The sequence below is a fragment of the Macrobrachium nipponense genome, chromosome 3, assembly GCF_015104395.2.
Source record: "Macrobrachium nipponense isolate FS-2020 chromosome 3, ASM1510439v2, whole genome shotgun sequence".
NCBI classification, from domain to species: domain Eukaryota; kingdom Metazoa; phylum Arthropoda; class Malacostraca; order Decapoda; family Palaemonidae; genus Macrobrachium; species Macrobrachium nipponense.
This window is the reverse complement of record NC_087202.1, coordinates 50,056,907-50,074,406: the sequence shown is the minus strand read 5'-3', so window position 1 is coordinate 50,074,406 and position 17,500 is coordinate 50,056,907. Positions and strand designations below refer to the sequence as shown.

Sequence of the window (17,500 nt, the reverse complement as noted above, 5' to 3'; positions counted from 1 at the left end):
GTAAAACCAAAATGATGAGATTGTCAAGGAACAACCAACAACGAACAACAGCAACAACAAAATATGGTAGATATAGAGAACGAGAGGAAATCTTAATATTTCGGAAGTACTTATGTTAACATCCAGAAATGAGATCGAGAGAGAAATTCTGGCTAGAATTACAGCAGGGAACAGACGCTTTTTCAGTCTACATCTTTTAAAGAGAAGAAACAGCACAAGATCTACCAAATTAAGAATTTACTACACCGTTATCAGGCCAATAGCACTATATTATTGTGAAATCTGGACACTTACTATACGCCAAGAACAGAGACGACCAGTTCTTTAAAATAACACTTTACGAAGAATAACAGGTCCTATTTACGATATAAATGAAGGTGTTTGTAGAAGACGACACGACAAACGAATAACTGACTATGTAAGATCGCAGAGGATACGTTGGGCTGGACATGTGGTTAGAGTGGAAGAGAGCAGAATGCCTAAAATGCTTAAAGAAGGATCAGTAGAAGGGAGAGGACCGGTGGGGAGACCGAAGATGAGATGGAAAGATATTGTGTTCAGAGATCTAAGAGAATTGGGAGTGGAGGAGGATCCTGAGAGTGACTGGAGAGATGCAGCGCTCAACAGGGGAATGCGGAGAGGTTTGGTGCAAGGCGGCCAAGGGCCACCAAGAGGCCCAAGAGCCACCGAAGTGAGTGACTGAGTGAGGGTGCTAATGTAAGGTTAAATACGCGTCTTTTCCAACATTGGATGGAGTTCATCTGTTATTGACCCAGTTTATTTCTTTTGGCTTAAAAGTGAAGCCTGATGAAGAGAGTTTTATGAATTGTTTGAATCTACGAAACCTACAAAAAGACATTCAGCATCATTATTGCTTCACATAACCTACCTGCTGGAAATATTAGTTAACTTTACATCCTCACCTTTAAATAATAACTGGTGGAACCTTTGGGCAACTTTACCACCCCATTTTAATTCCTTGCTGGAAGCCTGGGGCGTCTTCAGTACACCATTCCTAGGGGTTACGCAACTTGGTGGAATGTGGCCTGGTATCGTTTTTCTCATATCACTGACATCTATCCCTGAGGAGGTTTCTTTGTTTTGAAAATAAATAACCACCTCACTTTTACTATGCCATGGAGCAAAATTGCTTATTGAACCAGACCTGTCATTCTGAGGTAACTGTTACCAGAAGTCTGAACATATTGTAATGACAGGATACGTAGAGAAACAATGACAAGACCGCCAAGAGGTGCTAACGTCTGGCCACAACCTCAGTCAATTGTCTAGCACATTTCCTATAGGAAGCGTTAAGAAATTCCAAACTGTTCTAATTTCATGCCGGAGAAGTTAATGCAACGCTGTCTTGCCATTCACGTGTTTTATTGGAAGCATCAGATCACTTTACTGTACCATTTTATTTCCGGGTGGAAGCATTAAACAACTACGCCATCTATCTAATTCTCTGATGGAAGCATTATATAACTCTGTTGTTCCATTGAAATTCTCTGCTGGGGATCCCTTGATCGAGTATTAGGGAATTCTACTACACCTTGCTCATTGGAAGCATTGCGCTCGTCTATGGAGTCATTCTAATTCCCTACTGCCTATAACGCAACTTTAATGTGATGCACCATCACTACTCCAATTCAGTGTTGGAAAAATTCCACAATGCTATTGTCCCATACTAATTCCCTAGCGGGAATATTAAGCAACTCTACTGGGCTACTCTGATTCCGTGATAGGAGCATTAGGCAACTACTGTAACATTGTAATTCCCTGCTTGAGATATTAAGCAACTTTACTCCGCCGTTCTAATTCACTGTTGGAAGCATTACTCAGCACAACTGCTCCATTCTAATTCCCTAGTGGAGACGTTAGGCAGCTCTCCTATGCCATTCTATTTCCATGGAGGAAGAATTAGGCAACTTTACAGCATTGTTATAATTCCCTGCGCGAAGCATTTGGCAGACTTCACGAGCCCACGTTACATACCCACGAAGAGCATAATATAAAGACAATGTGCACTTACCAGAGAAATGGTGATGATATTGTTCTCGGTCCATGAGGACACTCTCGTGTTCTTCTTCCTCTTTCTCATTATTCTGGGTCTGGGGATACTGCCACAAAGTCACAGCCAGGATCAAGTAATATACCTGGAGGAGGAAGAGAGAGAAACTTTAAATGGACAACATTTTATCTGAGTGAGAGTTTCATGACAATATGCCTCTGCATACGTTTGAGAGGGAACAATAAGCATGATTGGTGAAAATAATTATTCTGTATTATCATGACGATCTTTTTTGAGGGAAAACCGATGATTAGAGTGTTTAATTTAGATAAAAGGTGTTATTTAATGACGAGCAACGCTTGTGAATATTAGGATAAAGTCAGGCATTTTTCATTCAGTTAATTGTTAAATCGAAAGCAATACTTAGAATGATTATTCATGTAAAACATTCTATTTCCCCTCATACTGAGAATTACTCGAATTGTCAGCAGCTCATTCATTATTAACACAAGACTGAAGAATGAGATTAAGAAAGTTGAAAACAGCAGTAAAAGGAACCATATGAATTTAGATAGATAACATCTGTAATAAAACAGGACTTTAAATTCATAATGTTAGTTAGATAATTAAATTTAATGACATCCCGCAATAATAGTTTTTTAAAATCTTCAAAAATTGCTTTTAATTGTAGCAGTTTTTACGCAATAACCTTGCTTATTTATACATACTCATACATGTATAACGCACGCAATTATATACATTCTTAATATATATTATATAATATATATCTATATATATATATATATATATATATATATATTATATATATATATATATATATGTGTGTTGTGTGTGTGTGTGTGTATGTATGTATATACATATACACGAAACCAGTGCACTTGCGTAACAGGGAACAGAAGAAAGAGGAAAGAAATAAAAGGGTATTTCATTCCAGAATGATAAACCAGCCTTTTTGTAGAACGACAATGTACAGAAAGGCGTTACAAGGCCTGGTGAGAGAAGAAGAGACTTTCCAAGTTTCTTAGATCAGTGGCCGAAAAATAATTATAAACAAAAAATGAGAGCGAAGAGTAAAAAATTAAGGAAGCGGTCAGAAGACGTAAGACAGGAGGAAAGTTTCGGTAGTAAAGAAAGTCTCAAGAGTTTTCAAGAGCAATTCTTCCATTTTCTTATCAATGAAGAGAGCAAGAGCCCATAGCTTCCCATATCAGTGCAGGAGGAATGAAACCGCTCAGTGTTATAAATGTTCCTGCTGCATGGTGAGGAGATTGCAAGGATCTTGGCATGAAGGTAATTGGGAAAAATGAAAGTCTGGTGGACGACGAGAACAGTTAGCAAAGCAGAGAACCATAACAGAAGTCAGAAGAAGAACTTTGGCCCAGAGCCGTTCCTAGCTATTATTAAATTACGTGTTGACCCAATCTTCGAAACAAGAGCGAGACTTTCGGTTTTAGTGGAGCCGGTAACTGCAGATTATCTACAAAATCAGTCAACAATATCGAAAGTAATAATAAACAAAACACACAAGATTACCCTTCCAGCAATATGAAGAGAACAACGGAAACAGAGGACAATATTAACAAAACGAGGAATTTCCGACTGATAGTGTCAAAGGGATTCCCCAACTGATTTACACAGAGCTCTGTCACAGGCCCTTGCATTCCTACCAAAGTAGACGAGAGAGAAAGAGAGAGAGAGAGAGAGAGAGAGACTGGTTTAATCTGATCAGTTTACTATTCTTGCCCCTCATCCATATGAAAAATCGTCCGTAAAATGAACTTCACTTTCCTGTTTGCATCTTAAGTAAAAACCTCAGCTTTATAAATCATGAAGTCAGCTGGTAACAATGCTGTATATGTTTAATCGCTATTTGATGAATTTACTTGTCTCTTCGTTGATTGTAGCGTTCATCTTCTTCGGGCACTTGAAGTAAGGAGAGCACGTAGAAAAATGGACGACAAACTAAAGAAAGCCCATAGAAAAATGGAAGACACCGACTCGTTTATTGTGGCATATAAATTGAAAAATTTTTTTCACTTAGGAAGAGGGATTCTTAACAATATATATATATATATATATATATATATATATATATATATATATATATATATATATATATATATTCAAACATGCACAAAACTCTTCGCTATCAATAAAACCGATATAGAAGCCACAACGCTTGACGCGACATTCAAATATTTTATTTTATCTCTCCCAAAATTCACGTGGCAGCAGAATACCTCTTCAGTGAAGAAGAAGAAAAAGAAGAAGAAGAAAAAGAAGAAGAAGAAGAAGAAGAAGAAGGAGAAGGAGAATCGCTAACAGATGATGAAATTCGGGCTGAATGAGTCTCGGGCATTACTTCGAGAAATTGGATCTTAGACGATAGCTTTCAGCAGGAACCCGAGGATTTCGTCTCCAAAGATCTCGAGATTTGATACCTCTCGACTCAATATAGTATAAGCCTGAAGCCGGATATCTCTATACAGACGATTTTTCGTGTGTGTGTGTGTGTGTATGTTTTTTTGTGTGAATGTTGCTATGCCCTTGTATATGGAGTGTTCTCTCTCTCTCTCTCTCTCTCTCTCTCTCTCTGTGTGTACGTTGATATTCTGATATTCTGTACTGCTGATGTTTGTTTAGCAATAGATTCGTTTATGTATTTATCTATTAGCTAATTGTTCCCAGTGTCGGCTAGAGGTAGAGCATTTTTGCCTTGTGACATTTCAATATGCCGGTTGAATGAAAAACATTTCTTTTCAATATGTCTATTTGACTGCGACGTTAAATTGCTTGACTAGAATTTGTAATCATATCTCGTTATTGTTTGATTTTTAAGGGTGCTGAAATATTTCCTATTATTTCCTACTGCGGATATTATTATTATTTTCGCTTACTCCGGGAGTAAGCCTACAAAGTACATTGTCGTTGTTGGGGAGGGGTTGGTGGGGGACGGGTTGGGAAAGCCTAAAAAGGCCTGAAAAGGTCTTTTGCGTTGGGTTAAAGTTACAGGAATTTAGGATAGGATATTTATGATTTATTGATTAGAATGAAAATGTAAGAAACAAATAATGTGGCTGTTAAACAGTACAGGAAAATTATTTCTAATAAATACAACGTATTTTTTTTCCTGTTCGTGGGTAAAACAACGGGATATTTGGCCGTATATTTTAGCACTTTTTAATTTATTCGATGTAGTGAATTTAGAGGCTTTATTTCTGTTCAGTTATTTTGTGTTTCCACTTATAACTAAGAATATATGGACGTGCTTAATTTGTATCCTTTTTATTCGATCCTTGTCGTTAGTATGGGTAGTACTAATTATGAGTATTGATTAATTACGAAAACCAAGTCACATTAAATTAGGAATATAATGTTTGCAACTTATGCGTCAGAGGAAAATCTTGTCCGCGTCACAAATAAGCTGGAGATCGGAACACGCCATGTTATTATTCAGAAGATGAGCTCTATTCAATTGGAACAAGCCCACAGTGGCCATTGACTTGAACTTCAAGCTTCCAAAGCATAGGATGTTCGTGATGAACAAGAGCAGGTAAAGAGAAAAAATACATTAATAGACTGATAAATAGACGAGATCTGACATTTTGACGCTCATATTGACTGCGCCGCTGACTGATTCGCTCAAGTTTGCGTTAATGCAGTGAAAATTTTGTCGGGAGTTTCCTGTCGCTTGTGTCCTCTAACTATTGTCTTGTCAGGTAAACGTAAAATTGACAATGTTCAAATTACACTGACCTATGCAACACCAGGCAAGGTCTCTCTCTCTCTCTCTCTCTCTCTCTCTCTCTCTCTCTCTCTCTCTCTCTCTCTGATAATTTTTCTCTTCCAGTGTGCTCAAGAGTTACACGCGAATGATATACAAGATTGTAATTTCAGCTTTAAAATTTACTGTTATAAAATGGATCATCAGCTGCGATTAAAAATCCTACTACTTGATGGATGGTCTTTAGTCTTTTGAGAAGAAACTAAAAATCGGAAAATAAAAGTCCTTGAATTTAGGTTTCAATAGTCGATGTTTGTTCGAAGTAAACTGACACCACGACTTGCCATTATCTGAATTGGAAGCTCCTATCGAATTCAGATATATCGAACAGGTAAAGAGAACATCTTTTGACTGACTTTTTCATCAAGGTCATTTGGCACAACGAGGTTAGACTTCTCAATTTAAGATTTACGATTTCGAGTTCATTTATTATCATCATTATCATTATTATTATTATTATTGGCGCTGCCATTGATCTCAGTATGACCTGTACTATTCAGAGATTCCGATGAAACAGGCTAAATGACCAAGAGCATCTTTTTAGCTCTTAGATAATAGAACGCCTCTATGCAATAAATAAACAAATTATAGAGCACATGAAAAATAAACGTACAACATATGTTGCTTTATAAAGCCACCAAACTATGACCCGGGAGCTCTCCAGTTGCTCCCCAGATGCGGTAGAGTGAGGATGCGTCCCATGGCTCTAGCAATACTGCCAGGTGTGTGATCTATGGCTAACTTTAACTTTAAGTAAAATTAAAACTACTGAGGCTAGAGAGTTACAATTTTTTAAGTCTGATGTTTGGAGAGTGGACGATCAAAATACAAATTTGTAGCCCTCTAGCCTCAGTAGTGTTTTAGACCTAAGGTTGGACAGAATAGTGTGGACGGACAGACAAGGCCGGCACAATAGTTTTTTTTTTACAGAAAACTAAAACCGTTGAGTATATACGAGTACATAGCTGATTATTTCAAATGACAAGAGGAATTTCCTCATAGAAAATGTCTATACTTTTCGAAGTTATATTTTGAAGAAGTAAAACTAGAATGATATAAGTAACAACACTGCACTAACTGCGAATTAAAAAAAATAATAGACATGTAAAGGGAAGGAAAGGGTGCCTGAATGGGCTTTGATGTAGAGGACAATAGATTCATTTTTTCAGTTTAGAAATTTGATGTATATTACCTACAAACCTGCCCATTGAAACCTATTTTGATTGCCCGGACCCGTCTCTCTGGAGGCTTGTGTATCTGTTTACAGCTGTCACCACTGTTATCCATCTCCTGGCTTCTTCTATTATCAAAATCCTAAGCCTCAAAGCTCAAGCAACATCCTAACTTTAAAATCAACGCGGTCATCCCTGTTCATTACAGTCCAGCTAGGAATAGTTGTACCCATTTCCTAACCCTTTCACTCAAAGGCTAGACGAACTCATGTTCTACCAACAATACAATTTTATTCCCCAAACTTAACATGGCAAAAAAAAAACATTAAAGAAGACAAGGGCAAAGACTGTCCGTAACTTCTAGCAAATAAGTGAATAAAAATTCAATCACTCAGACTGTCAAATACATTCTGACACTAATCATTTAAGCCCTCCCTAAAATAATGTCAAAAGTCTGTCATGAGCCAGATGCATAGTTATCTGTTGACATTTCCTTATCACATGACCTATAACAAATCCATCTTTACTGGCAAAGTCTAGCGCCCTCCACAAGGTAGAACGTTCACCAATTCAAGTTACTGCCTGAATAATCCATCTGCACTCGCGATTCAATATATGACTTTTAACGAACCCCTTTAGATGCACACTCATGAACTTGCTCATTATTCTAGAACATCGTCTCGCCAATTCCTGTGGCGTAGAAGTCCCGTGATATGACCCAGGTCAACAGGGTCAACACTCGCAACTACGTGAGCCACCCAGATTTCCAAGACCCAAATAACTTTCCTTTCTTCGCGAATTACAGTTTACCAAAAAACCTGGTATGCGTTGAAACGTGTTCTCTTGCCAAGAGATTTCTTAAACACTCCAACACAGTCTGACATTCCATCATGGATCATTTGGGTTATATTACAATGCCCCATTATATTATCTATTGACCTATAGGATCTGTCAACATTTATATATATAAGCACACTAATAACACACACACGCACACACACATGTATAACTGAATCACTTTCGTGATTTAGTTAGACATGTATATAAGTGTCTGTGCCTACATGCCTTCATATTGAAAGAATGGAGGATATGATGCCCTTCTCTTACCTTAAAACGTCGTATATTCAAACTAGAGCCTTATTTAGGTAAAGAATAATAAGCAAGCTTGTTTTAAGAAGACGGAGTGCTGTTTATTATAAGGTCAGCCATAACTCTGTTGAATAAAGTAGCTTTTGTCTTTCTTTCCCCTCCTTTCTTCAACTTATCAATAGAACCCACAGCTGAAAACTCACAGCTGTTTGTGGCTTTTGTTTTTCTTGCTCTGCCGTTCGTGCCTAGGTTACTGGCGTCTTTAAGTCCCAATTCATATATTTCCATGTATTTTTTTCCCTTCGGCATGTCCTCAGGGATATCGTTGCTAGCTCTATGGACATTTCTCGATTGAAATCCTACACCACGGCCCTTACTAATGTGACCCATAAAATTAAAACATTACGCGCGGTCCTGCCATATTTACACTTCGTGTGGTTATCTCTCAAGATATATCTTTCTATCAGTCAATGAATATATATATCATATAAAACACACAGACACACACACTCTCTCTCTCTCACACACACACACACACGCACACACACACACACACACATATATATCATATATATATATATATATATTATATATCTATATATATATATAATATATATATATACATATTTTTTAAAAAACAAGCTGAACGAAGTAGGAGGCACTATATTCAATGAAACACGTGATACTTGTCTGCGAACAGAGTTAAGAGTTGAAAACTTCTGGGTGGTTTAAATTATGGTCAGAGAGAGAGAGAGAGAGAGAGAGAGAGAGAGAGACAGACAGACAGACAGACAGACAGAGACAGAGACAGATCTGGAACGTTAGAAGTGATTACAAGGACGATACGCAATTACGGAATGGACCTGGCAGAGAGAGAGAAAAAAAGCTAGAAGGAGATGAAAGCTTGGAGGGTCATCAAAGGGACTCTCAGGGTGGGTCGTTAAAAGCTGTCAGTAGAGTAATTCCCTGAGGAAATGGTAGAAATAGAACAACAGAAAATTAATCTGGCTTCAGAGTAAAAACGGATATTTCAACGTCCTTAAATCAATTATTTTGATAGCAGAAATTCTTATAATAGCATCCTCTGAAGTAAAACAATTTGTTGTAACAGTAGCAAACACGAATCTTGCATCAGATAAAGTCTGTAATCATAGTGATTGTGTCTTGAGTGGGAACGTTTCATCAAGAAAATTGTATATTGAGATGAATCGTGAAAGAAGACAGATCTGTTAATCCACGGATTGTGTGTTTCAAATTGTGGGTGGCATAAGGAAAAATTTAGAGGGAGAGATAATGAAGATGTTTGACAGTTCCTGAATTGGCAAGTAGGAGAAAGAATGGTCGTATAGGGTGGTCTGAATGCAGGGGTAGTTGATACAGGCGGAAATGGTCTGATTTAAATGCCTGACGCCTGAACTGAAAGAAGCGAAAAAAGAATTAGGAGGAGAAAGGATGGTCGCACAAGTTGGTCTAAATGGAGCATTAGTTTATACAGGAGGATATGGACTGTTTGTAATGTGTGTGCGTCTGAACTTAAAAAAACGAAAAGTAGACAGTTTCGTGGAAATGGGTCTAGAGAGCAGCTGGATTTCTGTGGAATACGTGATTTTCGAGGTGCACTTAAAAGTTCACCCAGGAAAAGGAAAATGGAGAAAAGTGTCTATTAGTACGTATGTTAAGCAAATGCAATATCAAGCGGATAGACGTAATAATGAAAAGAGTCCTTAAAATGCTGAAAAACAAAGGTCTTTTCCATTGAAGAGGAAAGATTCAAAATCCCAGCAAGTTAATTATATTTTTGAAAACTTAGTTATAAAGTTTTACATTGAGTAAGGGCAAAGCAGTTTTCCGCGATATTTACAAAGCAGAGAGTTGACTATATAATGTAAATTAAGTTTCTTACTTATTTTCATCCTTTTCGGTTTGACCTAGATAATATCGACTCAAGTTGCGTATCTGTCAACCTTCCAGCGTCCCCTCAGGACAGGGATTAAAAAAGCACATAATTATTTAATTACCCTGTAATTATTGCGTAATTGTCGTGAGTATAATTTTTATAGTAGGGAGCGAGGAGAGATGATGATCCTTAATTATCGTGGAATCAGTTATATCTCAAGGTGAGTTTCTAAATACGTATTTAGAATATCGGAACAAAAACTATATTAATAGAATATAATAAGTAATAATAATAATAATAATAATAATAATAATATCATTATTATATTATTATTATTATTATTATTATTATTATTATTATTATTATTGTACTTAGGAAGCAGATCCTCTCTCAAGCATACTTTATTAAAAGTAATGGCTTGCTGCTGAAGTAGCCATTACTTTTAATAAAGTATATTATTATTATTATTATTATTATTATTATTATTATTATTATTATTATTATTATTATTATTATTATTATTATTATTATTATTATTATTATCATTGATAGATTGTTTGGAGACTTCACTGATCAATCACTTCTCCTGCAAATGCATCCTACATCCCTGGGGTTTGGGCCCCACCCTTACTTTCCATTTCACATTTTAATTGGTTTCCTCCCATGAAAAGGTCATAGAAGAACATAGAATTTCACGTCCCTGTACTAATGTCTAATTTTATCTGCATTTTTCTCTTAAATAGGTTATTACTGTATTATCCCTCACTGGTTTTATTTATAAGACTACTAGAAGCAGTAGCCTAATAGTCTGTCATCGTCATTCGCCTATTAGTCAGTAATTGTCAGATGCACAATGGTCACTAATAGTCAGTAGTAGGTACTGTACTAGAGGTAATGAAGCCCAGATATGAATCAGCTGTCAGCCCCAATGGCCACATACCATTTACCCAACATGCAGAATTCCTACCTTCCTCTGCATTTCTTACCACTTTTTAAGGGACGAGTGGGCCCTCACTGATGTTGAGGTAGTCCTGAACGTAAGCTGTTCCAAACATCTCTTATAAATTTTCCATCCTCCTGTATGCCGATTACCAATTACTATTATAACAGCTCATTTTGGGTCTACTATCTTTTATATTGTGCTATATCCATTAATCAATGAAAAAAATAGAAAAGGTGCAATGACTGAAAAGAACCGAAAAATGAAACTGAAGTAACACATCAATAGCAAGGAAAAAACAGGGAAGAATTCTAATATCGAAATGCTCTTGTTGGCTCCGAAAAACAAGATTTTTTTACATTTTTTTTTTCCATAAAAACAGATGTAAGGGAAAGGTTGGCATGAATGCAATATGCCAAATGGAAATGTGTTTTTCCATAGCTTTTATATAATTTAAAAGAAAAAAATACAGTCGTTTTTTTAATGTTACAAACGACTCTGCAATTATCGCGTTTGTAAGAGAAGTCGGAATTCTCCTCACTCCTTCGTCTTCTCAAGCCTTTGGATGGTCTGTAGTTTTCTGCAGGACTCTGTATTCTCTCATTATCATTATTGCTGTTTCAGAAACTATTATTGTTATTATCATTATTATTATTGTCGCGTTAGAGCACTTCAAGTGCTGTAACACATACATCTTATAAGAGTAAAGATACGTTAACTTCAGATAGCATATTTCCATAATGCCTTCTATTGTTCCCTCTGATTGGAAAAATCAAAGGCAAAATCTGAACAGGGGCCTAGAAATCACTTTAGGGAGCACGGAATATTAGGAGCTGGCATCCATGTCAGGCTGTAAAAGTGGTCCATAGTGAACATATTTCAAGTGGATGCCCATTAAGTTTGGCCTTTTTAAATACTATACAGCCAAATCAAAATGGCCGCCATTATCAAAAACTCCGGATGCTAATAAAATGACGTAAATTTGTATTTATTTAAGATAACATAATGGAATTTGCTGTATTTGAACATATAATAATACACACATCCTCAAAAGATCTAAGCAATATCTTACCTATTTCGTTCCCTATGGAGAGACAAACATGAATAAAATGCTCTGAAAATCCAACTTAAGCTTGTACAAATGTACGGACATGCTTTAATGAAGTTCTTTTGATTTAAGGAAAACTGTGTTGGGATAATATTAACATCGACATCAGTCTTCCATGGTCTAGTCTGAGTCATCTTGGGCACTGTCCAAATGATTTCGACAAGTTCCGTCAGCGCAACCACAACCCGCAGTACATCTCAGCTCCTTAAGACGACAACTGCATCCGTGGGATTCGCAGTTTTTACACTGGCATTGTGAAAGTTTGAGGTGAACTAATGGAAATGGTATATCACTCATCAAATGAGGAAGTATATTTCCAGTTGTATCGTCCTTATACCATCCATTTCCCATTGGGAAGATATATTTGGTAGTGCGATCAGTGAAGAGAGCCAAATTGTACACTGATGGTGTGCTCGCTTGATGCACAGCTTCAGAGAAGAACAGGTTGGTGGCAACTTCTCTGATTCTTTGTAACTTTTGAGGAACATTTTGAAACGCACGTCATTAATGTTTGTGTTGTTTCCATTGTTTGAATACAGTCTGCAGATGAAGCTCTCTACATCTGTCAGTGTTCTTTCAGTAAGTGTGCTGCGTCCGAGCCCGTCCAGTAAGGGACAGTTCTTGATGAACGTTGTCCATGCTATTGTTTTGCCAATGCCACAAAATTGGCTGACTGGAATGCTGGAAGATTGTGGCTGAGAGCTGGATCAAGGTCTACAGTGTGCACAGCAACAAAGCTCCATTGTTTTGCTGTTCCCGTTTGGAACCAAAGCTCTCCAGATAAGTCGCTGATGGTTTGCTTCATACCTATCAAACACGACGTCTACTCTGGAGCAAGTGTCACTTCAGTGACTGAAGACAGAGGCGATGAACCGGTCTGTGAGTTGTCCAAAATTTTGGGCATTTACAGGTTGGCTGATTGCTTGAACAAGTGCCTGACCATCGATGATTACACAAGTTTTCAGATTTGCTATGGACAGTTGTTTCTCAACAGTTATTCTTGTCTGAAGGATATTTCCGAGAGCTGCTTTGTTTGTGGATCGCATTGCTCTGGACATGTCTGCAAGTGATAGAGGAACATGCGAAAGTTCATGGCTGAGGATTTCCTTCAGGTCCACCTCGCGTCCAGCTTCTTTCAAAACAAGCAAGCGTTGAAAGAGGTTACGGTCTGCTTTGATGTGTTTTTGTTTCAGAGCCGAATTTTTGTTCTGGACCTGATACATGCTTTCAGCGTCAGGCTTTTTGACCGTCTGAGCTTGTCATGGAATCCAAGTTTTTTCGTAATGAGACGTAAGCCCACAAATTCTTTCAATTTGTCTTGCCCTTTTGCAATTGCTGTCAGGAGACGTTCCGTTATTTAATGAGAAGCTACATCTTGAGTGGCCAGGCCAACAATAGTTGGATTTTGGTGTTGAAAAATTTTGAACCTCTTCAGTTGGTCGACAATCTCCTGAACATCTTCTTTGTCCCGCTTTAATCTTGAGGGTCCGGCTTCATTTACATAGGAGGGTTGTAGTCTTCATCTGTAACATGCATGTCCATCATGGTGCTTGTGTTGTCTACAATTCTGCTCTGTTTATTGAATGTGAGACACCACTGACTCTTGCTCCTTCTGATCTCCTTATTCCTACAAGACCACCGGCAAGATGGCCAACTTTGTTGATGTGCTCAAAGGCTTAATCCGTCGATAGCTGATTGAATGTGTTATTGGTTGTTTTGACCACAAAATTTCCATTCATGAAATCCTGGTGAACATCGGGGTGGCTTGTTCCAAGGATCATGATGTCAGTATGATAAACTGCTCCCCAGAGAGTGTAGTTTGTGTGGTCATACTGAGCAAACCAGGGTAACATTGCCGCAAAGGACGATTTATGTAGGTTCCAGTTTCCGGTTCTCTCTGCACGCAGGAACTGCAACAAGATGGGGATCATTTTGATGTACATCACCCAAAATCTGGAAGTGGGTAGTTGTGTCTCTTGGAGGTCGTCCAACAGTCTTGTTATTCTGGAGTGCTGAACTGTGTCTTTCAGTGCTTTGACTTTGTTGCTGGTCACATCTTCCTCATTATGTGCTTCCAAAGCTTCTACGATGTGGACTGATAATGTTTGGAGCTCTACTTCTTCTACTTGGTGATCTTTAGCCCATGCAATGAATGTCGACCAGAGTGTTTTCCAAACAGCTTAATGTTAGCTTATGTGCACAAACAGCCCCATTGTACGATTTGGCCTGCATGTTATATTTGAGCTGTATTCTCTCCAAAGACAGAACTCTCCATCCACATCTCAGCACAACCAGAGTCTGCAAAGTTATTTCCAATCACACACATGAAATTCTTGACAATGTGGAACCCCCCAAGTCGCAAGAATATCATTTTGCATTAATTTTTGTTCGCCCATTGTATTTCATTGGCTTTGCAGTACAGCGTCTAGTCCAGAGTGATGACTGTGGACTGGCCAGGGTTTATAACGTTGGAAATCCTTAGGCATCACATCATAACTGTCCACAGCATGTCGATCTCATGGGCTGGGGCGTTGAGGAGAGGCAAATACCCGATTGTGCAGAGCTCGTGTTTGTCTTGTGTCGTAACTTGGTTGAAGCCGGTCCACACTGGCACACCGTCACTGTTGGAGCCATGGATGCGAGAGAGAATCCAGGCCATATCTTGGGCAGAAGCTTCGTCAGACACTTAATCATCTGAGGTAAACATCATCTCATTCAAGGTGGCTGTGAATTTAGGATCTTTTCGAGAAGATTGGCGAGTGACTTTCTCCAAACGATGAAGTTCAGAGTTCAGGAGGGACACTCAAGGACCTTGACTTCCCAAGAGGAAGTGTGTGGCATGAAATATCTCTGCATCAATATATTTAGGATAATTCATAGGTATCAATGAGACATAAATGCAACATTTCAGAACCATATGTTTGGTAAAGGTTAACATATGGCCCCTTTTTTTCAATAGTCAAATCTGACTATTGTATATAAATATGCACATAACATTATCAAATATGTATAGTTTGGCATTATATTGGCAGGACATCTCACTGGTATCACTGGAGTAAAATATACCAAACTGCAGAAACATATCCACAATTAAAGTCAAGATAAGTCGCATGATTTGAAAATTAACAGAGTTCAGTTTTGCATTTTTTGTACATTTTTGTGACTGATCTGTATATAACTTTTTCATTTCGTTATGGAATGGCTTAATACTTCTTGGACACTTTACTGTTATTGCTGCAATGATATATGTCAAATTTCAGAACCACAGCTTCAGTACAACTGAAGTTATCACACATTTTCCAAGTTATACATTTTGTATTTGTCCGCCATTTTGTTTGTGGCATAAAAAAATTAAAAAGCTTAAATCAGGGGGCATCCACCTGAAATACGTTCAGTAGGGGTCATATTAACTAGTTGACATGGATGCCTGCTCCTAACATTCCGTACCCCCTAAAGTGAAATCTGAAAATTTTTCATCCAGTCTAAATGGACAATGCAGAATTCCCCATCTTCCTCTGTCAATACGGAAGAAGATGAGGGCTTTGATAGGATATTAATTAATGCGGTAACTGACCATGACTTTTGGAAGGCTTTCTCGTTACGCTGAGAAAAGCGCCTCAGTGGCGTGGTCGGTATGGTGTTGGCGTGCCACCTCGTTGGTCGCGAGTCCGATTCTCGGGCATTCCATTGAAGTGTGAGAGATGTGTATTTCTGGTGATAGAAGTTCACTCTTGACGTGGTTCGGAAGCCACGTAAAGCCGTTGGTCCCATTGCTGAATAACCACTGGTTCCATGCACCGTGAAAACACTATACGAACAAGCCAAGAAAAGTAGAGAGCAATCAGTGCGCCAGCTGTCTTTTCCCTTGAGACTCTCATGGTGCGCTTCTCCAAGCCATTGCAGTTGTAAATAAACAATATAAGGCTTTATTGTCCCCTTGCCTAACATCTTCACAAACAAAAATCTCTATAAAAAGAAACGCGGTTGGGACTAGGGTTAGGGTTGGGGTTTGGATTGAGGTTGGAGGTAGAGAATGATTAAAGAAAGGATTAGAAACGAATGAATGTACCGCTCATAACAGCTTTTACGAAAAACGGCAGATAACATTGCCATGTAAAGCTTCACTGTTCTAATGAGTTCTTTTAATAAAAACATACAACAAATCATGAAAAGCGTCACATTCACAAATTTCGTCAAATAAAAACATTTTTGCAACACTTACGAAAGATGGAAAAAAAAACAATGATTTGAATTTTCACGAGACACGCGCTCCCACGAAACTTAGAATAACCAAATTTCTTTTGTCCCACAAATTGCGGCTATTTTGCTTTTCCAGATAAGGGAAGAGAGGTTATCGGGGGTCTTCTTGTGGAGCCTGAATACCAATGAGTGGCTGGATTTTCTCGTTGCTTTCTTTCCTCTTTTGTTATTATTATTGCTATGGTTACTACTATGATTCGTGATGTGTTCGTGTTAGTACGGTACAAATCCAAGAGATCAATAAATATGGAAATAGGAAATATACAGGCAAGAAAAGACAAGAACTTATGATAAGATAAATATATAAAAGGTGATACACCAGAGCATTCGATACTGAAATGTAACGTTTAAAACGACAAAAAAATCAACGATATTTGTAAGGAGAGAGAGAGAGAGAGAGAGAGAGAGAGATTGAGAGAGAGATGAGAGGGAGAGAGAGAGAGGGGGGGGGGGTTGAAGAAAAGATATTCTATTGCCCTGCAAACATCTGTTGTCACGGAAAGTTCAGTTTAGTTAACTTCAAATTTATTTCATATCTAAGATACACTGGTGACAAGATTTCTGTGATCTATATATATGTATATAAGTGAATATTTGTATATATGTTTAGCTTCTATAGAAATCCAAGCTGCTTGACAGACCCAGACAAAATTTTGGGCATTGCCTCTATATCACCTCAGAAAGGTTTATAACTCAAAATCAAACTCCTAACCCGTGACAGACATGCTAACGCAGGTAACACAAATGAAACTCGTTTTTACGTCACCTTTTCCTTCGGGTTTCTGGGTTTATTCTCATTTTTCACCTGCGGCTCCAGCCTTTTTTTTATTTAGGTGTTGTCAGACATCATTAAACTCCTCCTACTGCAAACCCTATAATCAGTATACTACATTAAAAAAATTATTAAAAAGATATGTTTAACTGTATTAGAATTACTTTCATTTGGTCTTAAAGCAATGTAATTGAAAATATAACTTCTACCACCACACCAGTCAGACCTTACAGTTGCATTTAAACACAGCCAAAACAAATGAAATTTTCGTTTATATTCCAGATTTCCTTCAGTAACGTTCTGGGAGTCACGGGTAGCTTCAAAGGAAAGCTCCAAGTTTTCTGGTGACGCCGTTAATCCCAATGCTAATCCTCAGACTATGGTAGCCCGACAAATGCGAATTTCTTCATTAATTCGTTACTTTCTTCTTCGCTCTTACCTTCGGA

General features: G+C 37.9%; 1 protein-coding gene across 1 annotated transcript in view; it reads right to left on the bottom strand.

Moving 5' to 3' along the window:
- The window catches only part of LOC135222196 (uncharacterized), a 208,696-nt gene that overhangs the window by 112,290 nt on the left and 78,906 nt on the right, over positions 1–17,500 (bottom strand). Inside the window, exon 2 of the mRNA XM_064260347.1 lies at positions 2,033–2,156. Within this exon, the coding sequence (XP_064116417.1) occupies positions 2,033–2,156 (124 nt within the window). The remainder of the gene's footprint in view (positions 1–2,032; positions 2,157–17,500) is intronic.